An 18,688-nucleotide genomic window follows, 5' to 3' on the forward strand; every position below is an offset into this window, starting at 1 on the left:
TTCAGGTTTTGTCGTTTTTTTTGTTTTTTTTTTTTTCCTAATGAAAGGAAAGGCTAGAAGAATAATTTTAGTGTTGAGATTGCTAGTAAGTACTAGTTAGGCAATTTAATACCTTTGGTGTTACTAGTTTGCAAGCAGTAGAATCTCCTGCTACAAGGATAAGCCCCTAGTAGATGTAGAGTCCCATTACCAGTGTTACAAGGCAATCTGACTAGATACTAGGTAGTGATTTTTCTTTTTTCTTTTCTTTTTTTTTTTTTTTTAGAGAGATTTACTTATTTATTAGAGAGAGAGAGTGCACGCATGCATGTGCTTATGTGGGAGGGAAGGGCAGAGGGAGAAGGAGAGATTCTTAAGCAGGCTCCACACGCAGCTCCAAGGCTCAGTCTCATGACCCTGAGATCATGACCTGAGCAGAAATCAGGAGTCAATACTTAGCCGACTGAGCCACGTAGGTGCCCCTATAATGGTTTTTCTTTTAGATTAGGGAATTTAGGTTGAGTTAAAGGATCAACTCTTAACTAATAAGAAGAAAGTTAATGTTACTGAGTCAGGCTCTGTCTTGGTTACTCAGTCTTTTCAATATGTCCAAGAGATAGAAGGTGTTGTTAATACTTGGGTAGCAGCTGAGGAACTAGAAGCCCAGGTAAGTTAAGTAACTTGCCTGGTCAAAAAGGTAGAAAGTACCATTCCTGGGACTTGAATCCAGGTAGTCTTGCTGTACTAACTACAAACAATGTGTATGTGTGTGTGCGTATGTGTGTGTGTGTGTGTGTGTGTGTGTGTGTGTGTATGTGGATATGTGGTATCTCTGTTGTATATGTTTGTATTGCATATGTATATTTGTGTGTGTATTCGCATGATATAGTAATGAAAGTTTAAAACTAGTACTCTGGAGTCCCGTGATCTACTCCTAGTTCTAGGACCTTAGGCTACCACTTAACTCTTTGAGCCTCTAATTATTTGTTAGCAATATGAGTAAAAAATAACCATGTGGATCAAAGAACTCCAGTGTTCTTCTAGCTCTGAAATTCTCTGAAGTTTGATTTTAAGCATTCTTTTCAAGTCATTTAGCTTAGGTAGGGAAAAAGGTACCATGTTGTACCTGGGTATTTCTATTTCTCTAAATCTTGATCTGATAAAATTTTGGTAAATATAATCACCATGATACTAAAGCTCGTTACTTATCTATTGTAATAAAAAGAATTCTATTTCTATTTTTAAGGTAAGTAGAAGGCATGTTATAGACTCTTTAACCTATCAGAAGCCTATGGGTGTTAAGCTCAGTTTCTAGGCACTGAAGTGTCTATCTCTCTCTCTGTCAACAAATGAAGGAAACCTAGGCTGACGTTAGATTAAAGTGGAACAAATTCCCATTTGTTCCACTTTAATCTAACGTCAGCCTAGGTTTCCTTCATTTGTTGACAGAGAGAGAGAGAGACAGCGAGGGCAAGCACAAGTAGGGGGAGTGGGAGAGGGAGAAGCAGGGTCCCAGCTGAGCAGGGAACCCGATGCGGGTCTTAGTCCCAGGACTCTGGGATCATGATCTGAGCCAAAGACAGACATTTAACTGACTGAGCCACCCAGGCCTCCCAAGGTACTTTCACTTTTATTCACATGTTTTAATGTTCCAAAATGATAACCTGGTAGCTGTAACAATTTTCATCAGTTGAATAAAACCAATACATTCATAATAAAGAACCTTCTAGTACTTGAGTTATGTCTGCTGTCTATGAATTGTTTTGACTTTGACCCCTGGATTTTTATATGCATTGATTATTAAGCCTTCATGGAATATAGGTAAAATGTAAAAATGTTGAATGACGGGCTGTGCCTGTTTCAAAAATTTTAGATTGCATTTAATATTGAAATTTTTAGAATAACCTCTTGACATAGTCAAGGGATGACTCTTTTTGAAATCTAAATATAACCTAAAATACAGAATTTATACTTGCTCATAACCACTCTAAATAATTTAAACAGAAAGCTATGTATTACTGGGCATTAAAAAACTTACAGATCGTACTGTAAAATAATCGATTATGAGACCTGCTGCCCGTTCTGTGACAAGAAGCTGTCAGTCTGGGAAGCTGCCGCTACAGCACCAGACCCCACAGTGCACCGAACAGGGAGCTGTAACAGCCAGGGAGGTTCTCCTTGTTCTGGTGACCACCTGTACTTGCTATAATCTGTATCCAAAAAGCAGATGCCTCTTGAGACTTAGGATGCTAGTAGTTGTATGCTGGGTTCTTGGCTAACACTTTCTCATAAAAAGCGAACACCTCCACAATCACGCGTCCCTGCAGGAATAGCTACAGAGACGCCCTACCTCTTCTCCTGCTTAGAGATGTCATGCAAAAATGCCTCTTAAATCATAGCCAGAACTCTGGCGGAAAGGGATTTTGAGAAACAGTATTTATAACTTCGCAGATTCTGCAGTGAAAGAGGGTACAGTGGCTGAAGGTTAGAATGATCCTTGAATGACCATCTGACGTATTCACCACAAGTACATTAGACAGGAGCAACTTTCCATAAAGTATTATGTTCATAAAATACTATAGACAGGTAAAGGCAGTTCTTGAATGTGTAGGGTAAGTAGAGGAGGTAGTAAGAAGGCACAGTGAATGGAAAAGTACTTTACAGAGAGTGAAGGTGGGGGGAGTCCCCTCCGTTAGAGGACAAGAGAGTTATATAGGAGACTCTGTACATGACAGACTATCTTCCCCAACATTGCCAGAATGTGATGGCCTGTGCAGAGTCTCCTATTGGAATCCTCCCTTCACTTAGGAAAAAAAAAGAATCTCAAAAACAGTTCCTGTGTAGCATGCACTTGTTTTCCCTGGGGTTTCTCCGTAAAGTAGCTAAATCAGAAATGATTAAGTAAACTTTGTAGTACCTTGTGAACAAAAGTATGGTGAATGCAGCCACGCTGTGGGGACTGAATCGTTGCAGTGCACTCACTGATGACTAGCTGTGGGGTCACACTGCCTTTTAACACCCCTGCTTCTCGTCTTGAGCTACAGCTTATGATTACTGTTTTCAGACAATAATGTGTGTTGATAAAAGGCCTAGGTTAAATATGCCAAACATATCCAACCCTGTGCATTGGAAAACATGTGTATCAAATTACCTGCCATTATTTCACACAGGAAAGGAACACTATTTTGATTATATATTTATTTATGACTTAAGTGCTCAGAACAAGCAGGATGGGCATCAAATTTTGTAGGTATTTAAAGCTGAAATTTAGTGTTAAATCCAAAAAATGAATAGGCAATTCCATTTTACTTATCCTGTTTAAGTAAAAAAAGCATTTTTAGATACTGATTTTATTCCTAATTTCAGAGTTCCCAGCGTCTTCCCGATCAGTATCGCAGACACAATTTATTTGGCAGTGGCAAGAATCAGACAGAGAGTTGGTGGAAGGCTTTGTCCCACCAGCTCATGGCTGAGGGATTCTTGGTAGAAGTTCCTGGGAAACGCAGATTTGTAAGGATTTGCACTCTTACAGAAAAGGTAAGCAATGTAGAAGACTACCTGTTTGATTTAATTTTTCTCACTATGTATTAAAAGATTCTTCTTGTGTTCAATAGGGCAGATGTTGGCTTCATGAAACTGGTACAGAGTCTCCTAAGAAACTTATCCTCCAAGCTAGTGAAGAATTGTGTCCAAGAGTGTTTCTTCTACCAAGGTTCATTTTTCTTTTTTTTTTAACTTCTGTATTTTTGTTGTTGAAATGTCAAATTATACCAATTAACAGGCACCACAAAGATAAAGTGAGTAAAGATTGCTTTGCATACGTCTTTTAGCTAGTTTGAAATTGGGAGTTAGTGGGTGAAAGATAAATCATAGAACATTTTCTTGATTGATAAGAAGTAGTTGAGTATTATAGTATTTAGAAAGCTACTTTTCCATTGATCAAAGAAGCAGCACTGAGATCAATGTTGAAGCATCCATATATCAAATTGTCTTCTTTTTTTTTTTTAAGATTTTATTTATTTTTTTGGCAGAGAGAGAGAGATCACAAGTAGGCAGAAAGGCAGGCAGAGAGAGAGGGTGAAGCAGGCTCCCTGAGGGAGCCTGATGTGGGGCTTAATCCCAGGACCCTGAGATCATGATCTAAGCCTCTGAAGACAGAGGCTTAACCCACTGAGCCACCCAGGCGCCCCTCAGATTTTCTTCTTATGTTAGGAGGTGGGAAGGGAATATACTTGTTGCCTTCTTTTTTGTATCTTTACATGTTGTTGATCATTTATGGGTTTTTCCTTTTTTAAAAAATTGAGATATGAAGTCAATGCACAGAAATCAGTCGCATTTCTTTACACTAACAACAAGACAGAAGAAAGAGAAATTGAGGAGTCAGTCCCATTTACAATCGTACCAAAAACCATAAGATACCTAGGAATAAATCTAACCAAAGAGGCAAAGAATCTATACTCAGAAAACTATAAAGTACTCATGAAAGAAATTGAGGAAGACACAAAGAAATGGAAAAATATTCCATGCTCATGGATTGGAAGAACAAATATTGTGAAAATGTCTATTCTACCTAAAGCAATCTACACATTTAATGCAATCCCTATCAAAATCCCATCCATTTTTTTTAAAGAAATAGAACAAATAATCCTAAAATTTATATGGAACCAGAAAAGACCTCGAATAGCCAAAGGAATATTGAAAAAGAAAGCCAAAGTCGGTGGCATCACAATTCCAGACTTCAAGCTCTATTACAAAGCTGTCATCATCAAGACAGTATGGTACTGGCACAAAAACAGACATATAGATCAATGGAACAGAATAGAGAGCCCAGAAATAGACCCTCAACTCTATGGTCAACTAATCTTCGACAAAGCAGGAAAGAATATCCAATGGAAAAAAGACAGCCTCTTCAACAAATGGTGCTGGGAAAATTGGACAGCCACATGCAGAAAAATGAAATTGGACTATTTCCTTACACCACACACGAAAATAGACTCAAAGTGGATGAAGGACCTCAATGTGCGAAAGGAATCTATCAAAATCCTTGAGGACAATGCAGGCAGCAACCTCTTTGACCTCAACCGCAGCAACTTCTTCCTAGGAACATCGCCAAAGGCAACAGAAGCAAGGGCAAAAATGAACTATTGGGATTTCATCAAGATCAAAAGCTTTTGCACAGCAAAGGAAACAGTAAACAAAACCAAAAGACAACTGACAGAATGGGAGAAGATATTTGCAAACGACATATCAGATAAAGGGCTCGTATCCAAAATCTATAAAGAGCTTATCAAACTCAATACCCAAAGAACAAATAATCCAGTCAAGAAATGGGCAGAGGACATGAACAGACATTTCTGCAAGGAAGACATCCAGATGGCCAACAGACACATGAAAAAATGCTCCACATCACTCGGCATCAGGGAAATACAAATCAAAACCACAATGAGATACCACCTCACACCAGTCAGAATGGCTAAAATTAACAAGTCAAGAAATGACAGATGCTGGCGAGGATGCGGAGAGAGGGGAACCCTCCTACACTGTTGGTGGGAATGCAAGCTGGTGCAACCACTCTGGAAAACAGTGTGGAGGTTCCTCAAAAAACTGAAAATAGAGCTACCCTACGACCCAGCAATTGCACTCCTGGGTATATATCCTAAAGATACAAACGTGGTGCTCCGAAGGGGCACGTGCACCCGAATGTTTATAGCAGCAATGTCCACAATAGCCAAACTGTGGAAAGCGCCTAGATGTCCATCAACAGATGAATGGATAAAGAAGATGTGGTATATATACACAATGGAATACTATGCAGCCATCAAAAGACATGAAATCTTGCCATTTGCGATGACGTGGATGGAACTAGAGGGTATCATGCTTAGCGAAATAAGTCAATCGGAGAAATATAACTATCATATGATCTCTTTGATATGAGGAAGGGGAGATGCAAGGTGGGGGGGTTTGGGGGGAGGTAGGAAAAGAAAAAATGAAAAGATGGGATTGGGAGGGAGACAAACCATAAAAGACTCAATCTCAAGAAACAGACTGAGGGTTGCGGGGGGGAAGGGGGACGGGAGAGGGTGGTGGGGAAATGGACATTGGGGAGGGTATGGGCTATGAGGAGTGCTGTGAAATGTGTAAACCAGATGATTCACAGACCTGTACCCCTGGGGATAAAAATACATTATATGTTTATTAAAATAAAAAATTAAAAAAAAAAAAGAAAAAAAAATTGAGATATGATTGACATATAACATTTTGTAAGTTTGAAGTATACAACGTGTTAGTGTGATAGATTTTTATATTGTAATATGATTACTACAGTGGGTTAGCTAATACCTCTATCATGTGACATAATTATCATTTCTGTGTTGAGAACAACTCTCTTCACAACTTTGAAGTTTATAATATAATATTGTTGATGGTAATCCCTATAGTGTGCATTATATTATCAATTTTTCTTTTAAAGTCAAAAAACTCTAAAGAGCTTAAACTTAAATTTTAAAGGGCTTAAAAAGCACTTTTGGAGCTTGTCCTAAAAAAAAATTAATTTAAAGAAATCTCAGTTTGGGGACTCCTGGGTGGCTCAGTTATTTAAGCCTCTGCCTTTGGCTCAGGTCATGATCCCAGGGTCCTGGAATTGGGTCCCACATTGGGCTCAGCTTCTGCTCAGCTTCTCCCTCTGCCTGCCACTCCCCTTGCTTGTGCCCTCTCTGACTCTCTCTCTCTCTCTCGCTGACAAATAATAAAATCTTTTAAAAAAATTAAAAAATAAATAAAAATAAAAAAATTTCAGTTCCAAAACAGTAGACTTTCATCTGTCTTTCTGAGACTGGATGCATTATATTAGGTAATTGAATAATCATATTTCAGCATTTGAGCTAATTTGATTTTATTATTTTTTCAGTTCTAAAACTGTACCACCCGGCGTTGAACAGGGTTCCTATAATCAAGTACCAGCTGAGTCAACCACAGATAAGAAGGTTGGTTTGTTAGAGGTGATTCCTACTGATTTACTTCAAAATGCCATATGTAATAAAACATAAACTTTGGAAAGAGTAGTGATGTGAACAGAAGGGCTAATAGAATAGTTAAAAATACTTGAGAAAGTGACTTATTTTAATTTTTTTTAAAACCTGTTTTATAACTCATTTGGCCTGGAGTTTTTTTGTTTTTTGTTTGTTGGTTTGTTTGCTTGTTTTACAAAGTACGATACTTAAAACTAAGAGAAAAAATAAGCATGATTCCTAAGTGTTCTCATGAAAGCTATATGCATACTCACACACACATGCACACATACTTTCTTGCTTTGTTTTTGGATCCTAGATAACAGTTACAGGTTAAAGAACCACAGGCAGACTTAAACTAATTGGAACACTGGAGTAATAGGAAAATGTGCTGAGTTAATTTTTTGTTAGAGTTTTTCTGTTTTATTAAAGTATGCAGAATTTAACTGAATCATTTTATAAGTTGGGCCTCTGCTGTGCCTCAAATGATTATTCTGATTATGTATTCTCTATAAATTTGGGAGAAATAGGACATTACATTTCCAACTGCCTTTAGGATCCTAGAAATTGATAATCCAAGAGCTATTTTCAGGTGATGACTTTTACTTGATGACTTGGTTAATCAGAGGAAAAGTTGTCATTGTGAGATTTTTGTATCTTATTTATTTATTTTTTTTGTATTTGAAAGTTTTGAAACTTCTGATTTTTTGTAATGGATCTTTATATGTTTAAAAGCAGCCTAACTTGGAGAAGATGTATTCTTATAAAGCACCTGATAAAATTTCTTCTGGGAGAAACATTCCTAAAAAAAGGTACAGAGTTCAAAATGTTTATTTTCTATGTTAACTGTATCGACACCTTTTTTCTTTCTTTCCTAAAGAGAAAGGTCTGTCAGATGTTGGACTGTTTCATTGGTAAAAGGAAGTTAAAGTTAAAGCATAAGCCTATTATAATTATTATGTAGATAAAATTATTATATATAATATATAAATTATAATTTTTAGATAAGACCTATAAAATGATAGTATTAATATTAATTTAATATCTAATACTTCTTGGGTATTATTTGCCAAGCCATACGCTACATGCTAAGTATTTTATTTGTAACATCTCATTTAATTGTTACAACAATCTGTAAGTTGGCTACTATTATTTATTCCCATTTTAAAGTTTGAAGATACCAAGGGTTAAGAAGTTAACTTTGTTCAGTCATGTATGGCAGATCTGACTTTCAAATCTGTATTTGTCAACCTCGAGCATCTAAACACTCACTACATATGTATAAAATATATATTCCAAGGCCATATAAAATATATGTTATGGGAACATAAAATGGTAGATATTAGAGTTGGTAGAAATAGTGAATGGATGTATTATACTTTGGAGCTTAATATTTGACTTGCTAACTTAATGAAAGTGTGGAGAATGTACAGAATTAGAGAAGGTCTAAAGATGGAGAGTTTGAAAACCTTGTCAGGACTTATATACAGATTATTGAATGGACTTTGTTTATATACATATCAGGTGAATGGAAGTTAACGTGCTCTGATGCTGTTACTTTCTAGTGGATTTCTCACTTAGATAATACTACTTTGGATCTGACAGAAACATTTACCATAATACCAGTCTCTCACTCAAAACAATTTCTTTTTGTTTAGATACGGGCTAATTAATTACAGTGTGTAAACAAAAGGGTTAAGGAGTATATAAAACAAGATATCCATTCAGTATGCTGAAATATTTCTTCATTTAAACATTTATTTCATTTTTGCTAAACATCTTTGTGCCGGGTGTTACTCTCTGCATTGGGATTTGGTGGGGAAAATAGAAACATAGTCACTGGCCTTCCCAGGGTTTATACTCTAGTGGAATATACAGGTAGGGGAACATGAAATTACAATCCAGAGTTGTAATACTTTGGAAACACACTTGGAAATGACACTTGAGACTTTAGGTAGAAGTTAAGTGACATGAGGGTAAGTTCTCTGAGCAGGGGAATGGCCCACTTTTTAAAACCTGAAAGCAAGAGAGGGTGTGATATGATCAAGGAACTCAACGGTCCTAGCAGTTACCTAGTAGAGGGAAGCAGAGGGGTGGTGAAAATTTAAGACTGAAGAATTCAATAGGGCCCAAAATATCCAGTTCCTGTCCAGCCCTCAACTTGATCATAAAGGCAGAGAAGTTGTTAGGAGCTAAGGAAGGATTGATTTTTCAGTAGGACAGTGACATCAAATTTATGATTGAGAACAGAGGTAGACATTTCCATCAAGGATCAGATAGTAAACAATTTAGGCTCTGAGGGCTGTGTGGTCTCTGTCTAACTTTACTCTTGTAGCCTAAAGCAGCCATAGTTGATATGTAAAGAAAGTGTGGCTTGTATTCCAATAAAACTTTATTTATGGACCGTGAAATTTGAATTTCATATAATTTCCACATGTCACAAAATGTTCTTTTGATTTTTTTTTTGACTGTTTAAAAATGTAAGAAACCATTCTTAGCTTACAAGCCTTATCAGAACAGATGGGTTTGTTCCGTGCACCCTAGTGTGCCGACCCTTGATCCATGACTCTGACTGTGGAGGGAATGGAAGGCAGGAGGATCAGAGTGTAGAGACACAATAAGGAGGCTATTGCAAGAGAGGGTGGGAACTTAGACAACGGAAGTGGCAGTGGGCATGGAAAGAGAAAGGACTGTAAGATATTTAGGAGTTAGAATTGTTAGGACTCAGTGACTGAAAACAGAGGTGGGCTAAGGAAAGTGGAGAACTTGAACATGACACTTAGGTTTGTGTCTGATTGCAGGTGAGAGTGTTGTCATTCCCTTCGCTGGTAACATAAGAGGAACATAGGTTTTGAGAGGTTGGGTATTTAGGGGATGAGGAGTTTAGTGATAGACATACTGGGTTTGACATACCTGTGGAGTGGCCCAGAAATTAATTTTAATATATGGGCTTAGTGTATAGGAGCGAGAAAGATGCTTACATATCAATCACTATTATTTTAAAGTTCATTTGAATTTTCATTAAAATAATTCATGTACATGGTTTTAAAAGTCAATTGGTACTTAATGGCATATAACAAAGCAAGCCAGTTCACATCCTTCCCAAATCCACTTTGCTCTGTTCTGTAAGTAGTTATCCTCTAATCTTTCAGCTGGGCTTGCAGATATTTGCCTCCATTTTTTAAAGGTGGGGGAGGGGTAAGGGGAGAGGGAGAGAGAATCTCAAGCAGACTTCCTGCTGAGCATGGAGCCTGTCCTGGTGCTCGACCTCATGACCCTCAGATCATGACCTGAGCCAAAATCAAGAGTCAGATGCCTAACAAACTGAGCCACCCAGGTTCCCCTGCCTCCATATTTCTAAGTGACATGCTTAGATTACTATTTTTGGACCTATCAGTTTTAGAAGTTTTTTTATTGACCTATAATGGTAGATTGTGGCTTATCTTCCATATGCCCTTCCCTCATTTCCCTTCCTTAAGTTCCTCCCTTGACCAAAACAGAATTATATTTCAAGTTTTGGCCATATTAACAATTTGTTTTTACGTTATGATACTTACACAAATATTGTATACTACTAAGCCAGTCTCTGTGGCTATGGCATGACTACTTTAATTTTCCCTGTTGTTAGTATTGTCTTTTTTGTTTTCTTGGCTTGGTTTTTAGTGTTTTTATTACTCATTTTTTCCCCCTTGTTTTCAATTTCTTTTTGTTTGTTTACTCTCTTGGATTCCTTGACTTTATATTCCCTTCCATCTAGTAAGATTCTAATTTTAGTTATTAAAATCTTAATTTCTAAGAACTATTTCTTGTTCTGTTTCTTCTTTAACATGGTAGTCTTTTCTTGTTTCATGGGTAGAACATCTCCACTTTTTATTCCCCACCCAAAGATAGATTGATTGATTGATTACAGAGAGAGCATGAGGCAGGGAGGGGCAGAGGAGAGGGAGAGAGAAACTAGCAGATTTCTGTGCTCAGGGCAGAGCCCCATGTAGGGCTCGATCCCACCACCCTGAGATCACGACCTGAGCCAAAACCAAGAGTCGGACACTTAACCGACTGTGTCACCCAGGTGCCCCCATCTCCACTTTTTCATGATATTCATTATAGTTATTTTGGGCTTTTCTTCGGTGCACTTGTATTAGCATTCATAGACAAAACATTTATTATTGTTTTCCATGTATATTTCTGCTTCAGGGCTATATTGCCCATATTTTGCCAGTATATATGATAATAAAATTTACTTGTGAAATAATTTAAAATACCGTTTTGCAAGCAGCATGTTAGTATAAAGACTTTTATAAATACTAATATAAAGGGTAATATAATTTTATTATTTAAAACAAATTTATAATTATCTTGAGTAACCTGATATTACTAATTCTTTGAACTGGTGTTTTTTTTTCCTCTAGTTTAAATCTGCTTATTTTAGTGATAGGATTTGATAATTGTGAAAATCTTACTATAAACATTTGTTAAATATCAAACATGTTCCCCCTTTCCTTACCAAAAAAGGGCTTTATTTAAATTTGACATCTTTTATATAGGCTATTCCATCCAATTTCATTTTTATATCTTTTTGTCTTTAGAATTAATTTATCAATGGGAAATGTTCTTTGTAGAAATTGGTTTTCTGTCTAGTTTGCTGCCTCGCTCCTTCCATGTTGTTTGCTAATTGCATGCTTTTTATCTTTCTTTTGTGGAGTCAAAAGAGAAATCCCCTTTGGCTTATTTTTGTTTGATTTTGAAGAAAATTGTGAACAGTTTGATTAATCCCATGCTAATGTTCCTTAACCAACCAAAAATTAGTGATGTCATGGTAAAGAATCATAGATTGTATCTCTCTTGGACAAAAAAAGCTATATTCAGTATAGATAAGGACGGACTATTTTAAAGAATTTGGTTGAGGATGAGGATGGGGCAAAGGCTGTTTTTAAGTATACTACATTTTGATGAATTCAAATTACAGTTTTAACTTTACCATTATAATGAATGCATTTGATTGAAATTGCTTAAAATCTAGGCTGCCATATACATCACAATTATTTTACTGGTATTATGAAAAATAAATGTTACTGTTGACTTGCAACAATATTCTCATTTTGGGGGTGAAATAAAAAGTGAACATGGAGAAAGAAAAGCCTTTACTATTTATTTTCTTTTACATATTTTAGCATCATGGTGCATTCACCAGGAAAACCTCACAAGTCCTCAGAACCTGTTATTTCAGCTCAAGAGCAGGAGACTGAGGTATGGCTTTTGTGAAAAGGCAGTGCCTGAAAGGATTATATGCATGCTTGAAATTTTGTTGCCAGCATTTTAAAAGTTGTTCTTTAGCTATGAGTCTGAGATATAGTTAATTCTTCATCCTGAGGGAAAATGTAATAACTGAAGCTCTAAAAATAAAGGACTGGATTTTTCTAAGTACATTAAAAAACAACAACAAATGTTCAGTTGTTTCTTTGTTCTTCATTCAGACTGTGTTGTATCGCAAATTGGTTGAAGCCAGACAGAAACAAGCCAGTAAAATGGATGTCCCTCCAGCCATTCTGGCAACAAATAAGATACTACTGGATATGGCCAAAATGAGGTGAGCTGTCTGTCGGCATGTGTTCTAACTTATTTTCTTCTAACATAATAGATTTGTAATGTAGATTGTTTAGTGACAGTACGACTTGGGGTCCAGCTGTCTTGTCTGTGAGGTGACTCCCCAGTCTCCTATGCTGCCCACCATCTCTCCACTGAGCTGTAGTCTTAAGTTTCTACATGAATGAAAACCGACTGTTTTCAGCCATCACATTCAGTGTATGTGAAATCTAACTCATTATCCACAAACCCTCCATGCATGCATTTTGTGCAACTACCAAAGCTCTTCTCTCTCTTTTTTTTCTCAGTTCATACCTTTATGTTCTCAATGACACATGTTTAAAATGCCTGGTGTTATTTTCACTCCTCTAACATGGATCCCCGTCTTAGTCCTACTTAAATAGTTGTGAGACTTTTTCATTAAAGCTTTCCTCGTGTGTCTGTGTATGCTGTCCTCTCTCTTCTTTGTGACACCCTGTTAGTTCAGACCATTGCCCCTGGGCTGTTGCGGAAGCCTCTTAACTAGTAAATCTTTCCTTCGTCTCTCCGTCTCTGTTTCATCTGATACATGAGACCAAATCAGTCTTTCTTTCTCATGTCCTACTTCTGCCTAACTCGTTCCTAACTGTCTTAACTTCTTTAGCTTATAATTCAGGGCCCTCCATTTATGGACTTAAACATGCTTTTACATCCATGTCACAGAATTTTGAGTGGTTTATCCGACCACATGTTGAAGATCCCCTTTCAAATTCCATGTATTTGTTTATAGTGTTGCTTCTGCCTTGTCATTTTCTTGATTCCCCAAAACTCCTGCTAGGAAATCTTTCAAGATTTTCTCCATGAAGTCTTTCATGCTCTTAGCAACAAAGTAATTCCTTTCCCCTGAATTCATAAAGGACTTTAAAATGTAAATTTAGAAGATGCTTCTGTGACACATCTCACATAATGCTTTATTTTTTGTTATTATTGGTATATGTGCTTGTATCTTCCAGATTTTAAACTCTGAATAAAGACACTGTTTTCCTCATTATTTTGTGTCTTCCAAAGCACCTGGCACAATGCCTAATAAAGATGAGGTGGTCAATAAGTATTTAGAAGAAATTATTTCCAAAGAACAGTTTTTGAAGGACACCTGAGTGGCTCAGTGGGTTAAGCTTCTGCCTGCTGCTCCCCCTGCTTGTGCTCTCTCCCTCTCTTTCTCTCTGACAAATAAACAAATAAATAAAATCTTTCAAAAAAATTTCTAGGGCGCCTGGGTGGCTCAGTGGGTTAAGCCGCTGCCTTCGGCTCAGGTCATGATCTCAGGGTCCTGGGATCGAGTCCCGCATCGGGCTCTCTGCTCGGCAGGGAGCCTGCTTCCCTCTCTCTCCGCCTGCCTCTCTGTCTACTTGTGATCTCTGTCTGTCAAATAAATAAATAAAATCTTTAAAAAAAAAAAAAATTTCTATCTTTAAAAGAAAAAAAGCAGTTGTCTGATAATTATATTTACCCTTTTTTTTTTTTTAAAGATTTTATTTATTTATTTGTCAGAGAGAGAGAGCACACAAGCACAAGCAGGGGGAGCAGCAGACAGAGGGAGAAGCAGGCTCCCTGCTGAGCAAGGAGCCTGATATGGGACTCCATCCCTGGATCCTAGGATCATGACCTGGGCCGAAGGCAGATGCTTAACCAACTGAGTCACCCAGGCGTTCTAATTGTATTCATCTTTTATACTTTCTTTTTAAAAACTGTTTTTGTCATTAAGTTTCATCCAAAAGATGTTACTTTAGTGTAGAAATTTTAATAATATAGTGCTTATATTTTAAAATAATTATTTTATTAAAAGTAAATATTCAAAAACCATATTTTAATATTTAGTGAATATAATTTAAAGGAAAATGAGTAATAATTAGATTGGCAGATTTTTAGAAAGTAGACATCATACAGTCTTGGATTTTGGACACAATAAGAAATACTGAGTTAAAAGCCTAAAGTAGTTAGCAAGTTGATTATTATGGGTAAATACTTTGTATATAATGAATGAGATTTTCTTTTGTATTTCTTAGCCTCTTGGTTATCCTCAGAGCCTCATAGTTTTTTAAATATCTGTAAAAATAGCAATAGTGATAAGATCAGTAATAGAGTAGAGCATTAGCCTGTTTCTTCATGCTAATGGCCTTTTTATCAATTAGTACTGTGTTTTCGTGGTGATAATGGTGGTGGTGTTTTCATTCATAAATTGCTAGAATAATAAATCTTTAAATGGTGGAAAGTGAAGAGAAACATCATTACTTGTATTACACATTGTTTTTGGTTAATGGAAAAATATATGTTTATTGAGTATTAGTATGAAGCTAAACATCAGCTCTGTTGCTGGAGTGATAATGTTTTAGTGGTTTCTTGACTTTTTAATTTTTTTAAATGACAGACCTACTACATTTGATAATGTGAAAAGGATCGATGGTGTGTCTGAAGGCAAAGCTAATACGTTGACCCCTCTGTTGGAAGTCATCAAAGATTTCTGTCAAATAAATAGCATTCAGGTAAAATACTGTGATTTGCAGGAACTGTGAGAGAATAAACATTTTTTGATGACTTAAAAAACACCTTTCAAAAGCAACATTTTCTCCCTTTACAGTTGACCCTTGAACAATGTGGGAGGTTAGGGGTGCCGACCCCCACACCATCAAAAATCCATGTATAATTTTTGACTCCCCCAAAACATAACCATTAATGGTTTACTATTGACTAGAAGCCTTACTGAGAACACATACAGTTGATTAACACATATTTTGTATGTTATATGTCTTATTTACTGTATTCTTTTTTTGTTGTTGTTTTTTAAGATTTTATTTATTTATGTGAGAGAGAGAGAGAGCCAGAGAGCACAAGCAGGGATGGGGGGAAGGGCAGAGAGAGGAGAAGCCGACTTTCTACTTAGCTGACAGCCCGACTCTGGGCTCAATCCCAGGACCCTGAGATCATCACCTGAGCCGAAGGCAGATGCTTAAAAGACTGAGCCACACAGGTGCCCCAAATACTATTTTCTTATAATAAAGTAAGGTAGAGAAAAAAAAAGTTATTAAGAAAATCATAAGGGAGGAATGCCTGGGCGGGTCAGTTGGTTAAGTGTCCGCTCCAGTCATCATCTCAGGGTCATGAGATCAAGCCCTGCGTTGGACTTTACGCTCAGCCAGGAATCAGCTTGAGAATCTCTCTCTCCCTCTCACTCTGCCTCTCTCCCCTGCTCGTGCATACTCTCTTTCTTTCTTTCAAATAAATAAGTAAATCTTAAAAAAAAAAAAAATCATAAGGGGTTGATGAAGGGAAGGTGGGCAGGGGATGGGTTAAATGGGTGACGGGTATTAAGGAGGGCACTTTTGTGATGAGCACTGGGTGTTGTATGTAAGTGATGAATCACTAAATTCTACTCCTGAAACCAATATTACACTATATGTTAAGTAACTGTAATTTAAATAAAAACTTGAAACAAGACAAAATCATAGGGAAGAGAAAATATGTTTTAGCACTGTACTGTATTTATTTAAAAAAGAATCTGCATCTAAGTGGACCTGGCCACTTCACACTATCTTGTTCAAGGGTCAGCTGTGTTTTCATTTCCACATTGGACACTTAGAAAATCGATTCAGATTACTCCTGTAGTAAATCACCTACAAAAACATGTTACCTAATTTTTAAGATGATGCTTAAGTAGTTGTCCAGGCTGCTCATGTCGCTCTGTTCTGTTGAGTGATTTTGCTTTAAAATTTGAAAAAGTACTGTGTTTTAGGTTGATAAATTATTTTACTTTCAGATGGAGATAGAAATTAAAGCTGCAAAGTTATCTTTGCTATCACTTGGTGTGGAGCCCAGCCACTTTCTTTTCTGTTTTATTTATTTTATTCCCTAATTACCCTCTCCTTCCAGTCATGCTGTCCTTTGATATTAAGTAGAATCCATGTTCTTCTCTTCAGTCTTAATAGCATTTTCTTCCTATTCTTTTATTACTCTTTGCTCCACCATAAATGGCCATTTCCACAAGGATCCTTTGGGTTTCTTTCTTTAAACACCACATGCAGACTCTATTAACTTTGTGTACTCCAACATAGAAGGTAAGGCATTGTGAGGTGGTAGAAAATCTACTAGACTCAGAATGAGGGAATTAGGAATTTAATTCTCCCATAGTCTACCTGTTGAAGCTGATTGTGTTCTTTTTTAAAAGATTTATTTGACAGAAGCTGGGGGAGGAACAGAGGGAGAAGGAGAAGCAGACTTCCTGCTCAGCCGGGGGCTGGGGGAGTGGTACGGGGCTCCATCCCAGGATGCTGAGATCTTGAACTGAGCTAAAGGTAGATGCTTAACTTACTGAGCCACCCAGGCACCATCCCCCTCTTTTCTTTTTAAAGAGTTTATTTATTAGAGAGAATGAGGAGGGGAGGGACAGAGGGAGAAGGACAAGCAGACTCCCCATTGAGCAGGGAGCCTGACTCTGTATGTGTTCTTTAACATCTTTAGGTTTCCATTTCCTGACTACACAATGGAAAGGATACTTTCCTTCCCCATATTAAGGAAACAATGGATTAATTAGAAAGACAAAAGATAGGGATGCCTGGGTGGATCAATCATTTAAGCATCTGACTCTTAAGATTTTGGCTCTGGTCATGATCTTGGAGTCCTGGGTTCTGCACTCAGCAGGGTGTCTGCTTGTCTCTCTCTCTCTCTCTCTCTCTCTCTCTCTCCTTTTGCCCCTTCCTCTGCTCACACACACACTGTCTCTCAAATAAATAAATAAAACTTAAGAAAAAAAGAAAGACAAAAGATAAGGGGTGGGTATAAAAGGTTGGAAGCATTAAAAATACGGAAGGCAGTATTAAGAGGTTGTTTTCGCTTCTAAGAATCTCCTGTAAGCTTTGGACACGCACATTTGGATCCCCCTTTAAACATCTGATATGTCTCATCACAGAATAGTTGTGTTTGGGGGAGTAGATTTGCATTATCCTTCTCTGTGAGCTTGTTTTTATGTATACATGTGTGCATATGTGAATGTAAGTGGTTACATTGGAATGCAAATTCATTAATTTATCGTGAAAATGTAACTGCGAAGTTTCACCTGACCCAACCCGTGTATTCTCCTCTCGTATTGAATAAGAAGGTATATGGGAAGCCAGCTTACCTGACAGTCGCTTAGAAAGCCTGAAATATCACAAGGGGAATTCTGATAGTGTCAGAGTAGTCTGTCACATCAAGGCAGTTTAGGCATTGTCCTACATTACTTGCCAGGGAAACTGTTACATTTAAATCTAGTTAGCCAAGATGTCTTGTCATCTGAACAGTGCTTGGGTAGGTATTGCCTGCTTTGGTCCTTCTGCCTTTCCTGTTTATGTTTCCACTGATTTCCTACTTACGTTTCCATTGATCACTCTCTGTTCATATAGTCTTTTATCTACATAGAGCATGATTTGATTAGACTTTTGCTTAATTAGAATAGCCCTTCCTTCTTGAGATTACTGCCCTCATAGTACTTTGCTTAGTGTTTTGAATGTTCCTAAACCCTTTAGTCTCACATTTACAGATGACATCATGATTTTGTCCTATAAGTAATAAAATCTTCATGGATTTGCCAGTATAATTCACAGTGGTCACATTTCTAAGACCTTGGTATCGGGATATCCCATTGTTGCCTCCAGCTACAGCCTATACTGACAGACTGAGGAATTGGGCTAATGGAGTCTGATATTAAGCATGCCTAGCAATTTAAGGCCAGATTTGACAGTGTTAAGGTCTCAGATAGAAACACCTCATTTAATAAAAAATATTCTTCCTTGAAAATCTAGAGGTGCCTAGAAACAACTTGTGGTATTGTCTAGCTTCTCTGTTCCCCAAACAGCGTTGTCCCAGGTATCTGAACTAATCTGCAGACTCACTTATTTATTTAGGGTAGAAATGGACTGCTGTGGGTTACAATATGCCAAGTTCTGTTGGATTTAATTCTTTTAAATTGGTACTTAATGTTTTGAAAAGTAAAGTTGGCATGGGGAAAACTATTCTTTTTTTTTAAATTTGTTTATTTGTTAGAGAGAGGGCGAGCGAGCACAGGCAGGCAGAGTGGTAGGCAGAGGCAGAGGGAGAAGCAGGCTCCC

The 18,688-nt window shown here is 37.3% G+C and overlaps 1 protein-coding gene across 1 annotated transcript in view; it reads left to right on the forward strand.

Moving 5' to 3' along the window:
- The window catches only part of WRN (WRN RecQ like helicase), a 111,147-nt gene that overhangs the window by 71,709 nt on the left and 20,750 nt on the right, over positions 1 to 18,688 (forward strand). Inside the window, exons 23-29 of the mRNA XM_080795344.1 lie at positions 3,346 to 3,516; positions 3,594 to 3,691; positions 6,887 to 6,962; positions 7,725 to 7,798; positions 12,158 to 12,233; positions 12,461 to 12,573; positions 14,977 to 15,091. Of these exons, the coding sequence (XP_080651470.1) occupies positions 3,346 to 3,516; positions 3,594 to 3,691; positions 6,887 to 6,962; positions 7,725 to 7,798; positions 12,158 to 12,233; positions 12,461 to 12,573; positions 14,977 to 15,091 (723 nt within the window). The remainder of the gene's footprint in view (positions 1 to 3,345; positions 3,517 to 3,593; positions 3,692 to 6,886; positions 6,963 to 7,724; positions 7,799 to 12,157; positions 12,234 to 12,460; positions 12,574 to 14,976; positions 15,092 to 18,688) is intronic.

This window comes from Martes martes, assembly GCF_963455335.1.
Source record: "Martes martes genome assembly, chromosome: 2".
Lineage (NCBI taxonomy): Eukaryota > Metazoa > Chordata > Mammalia > Carnivora > Mustelidae > Martes > Martes martes.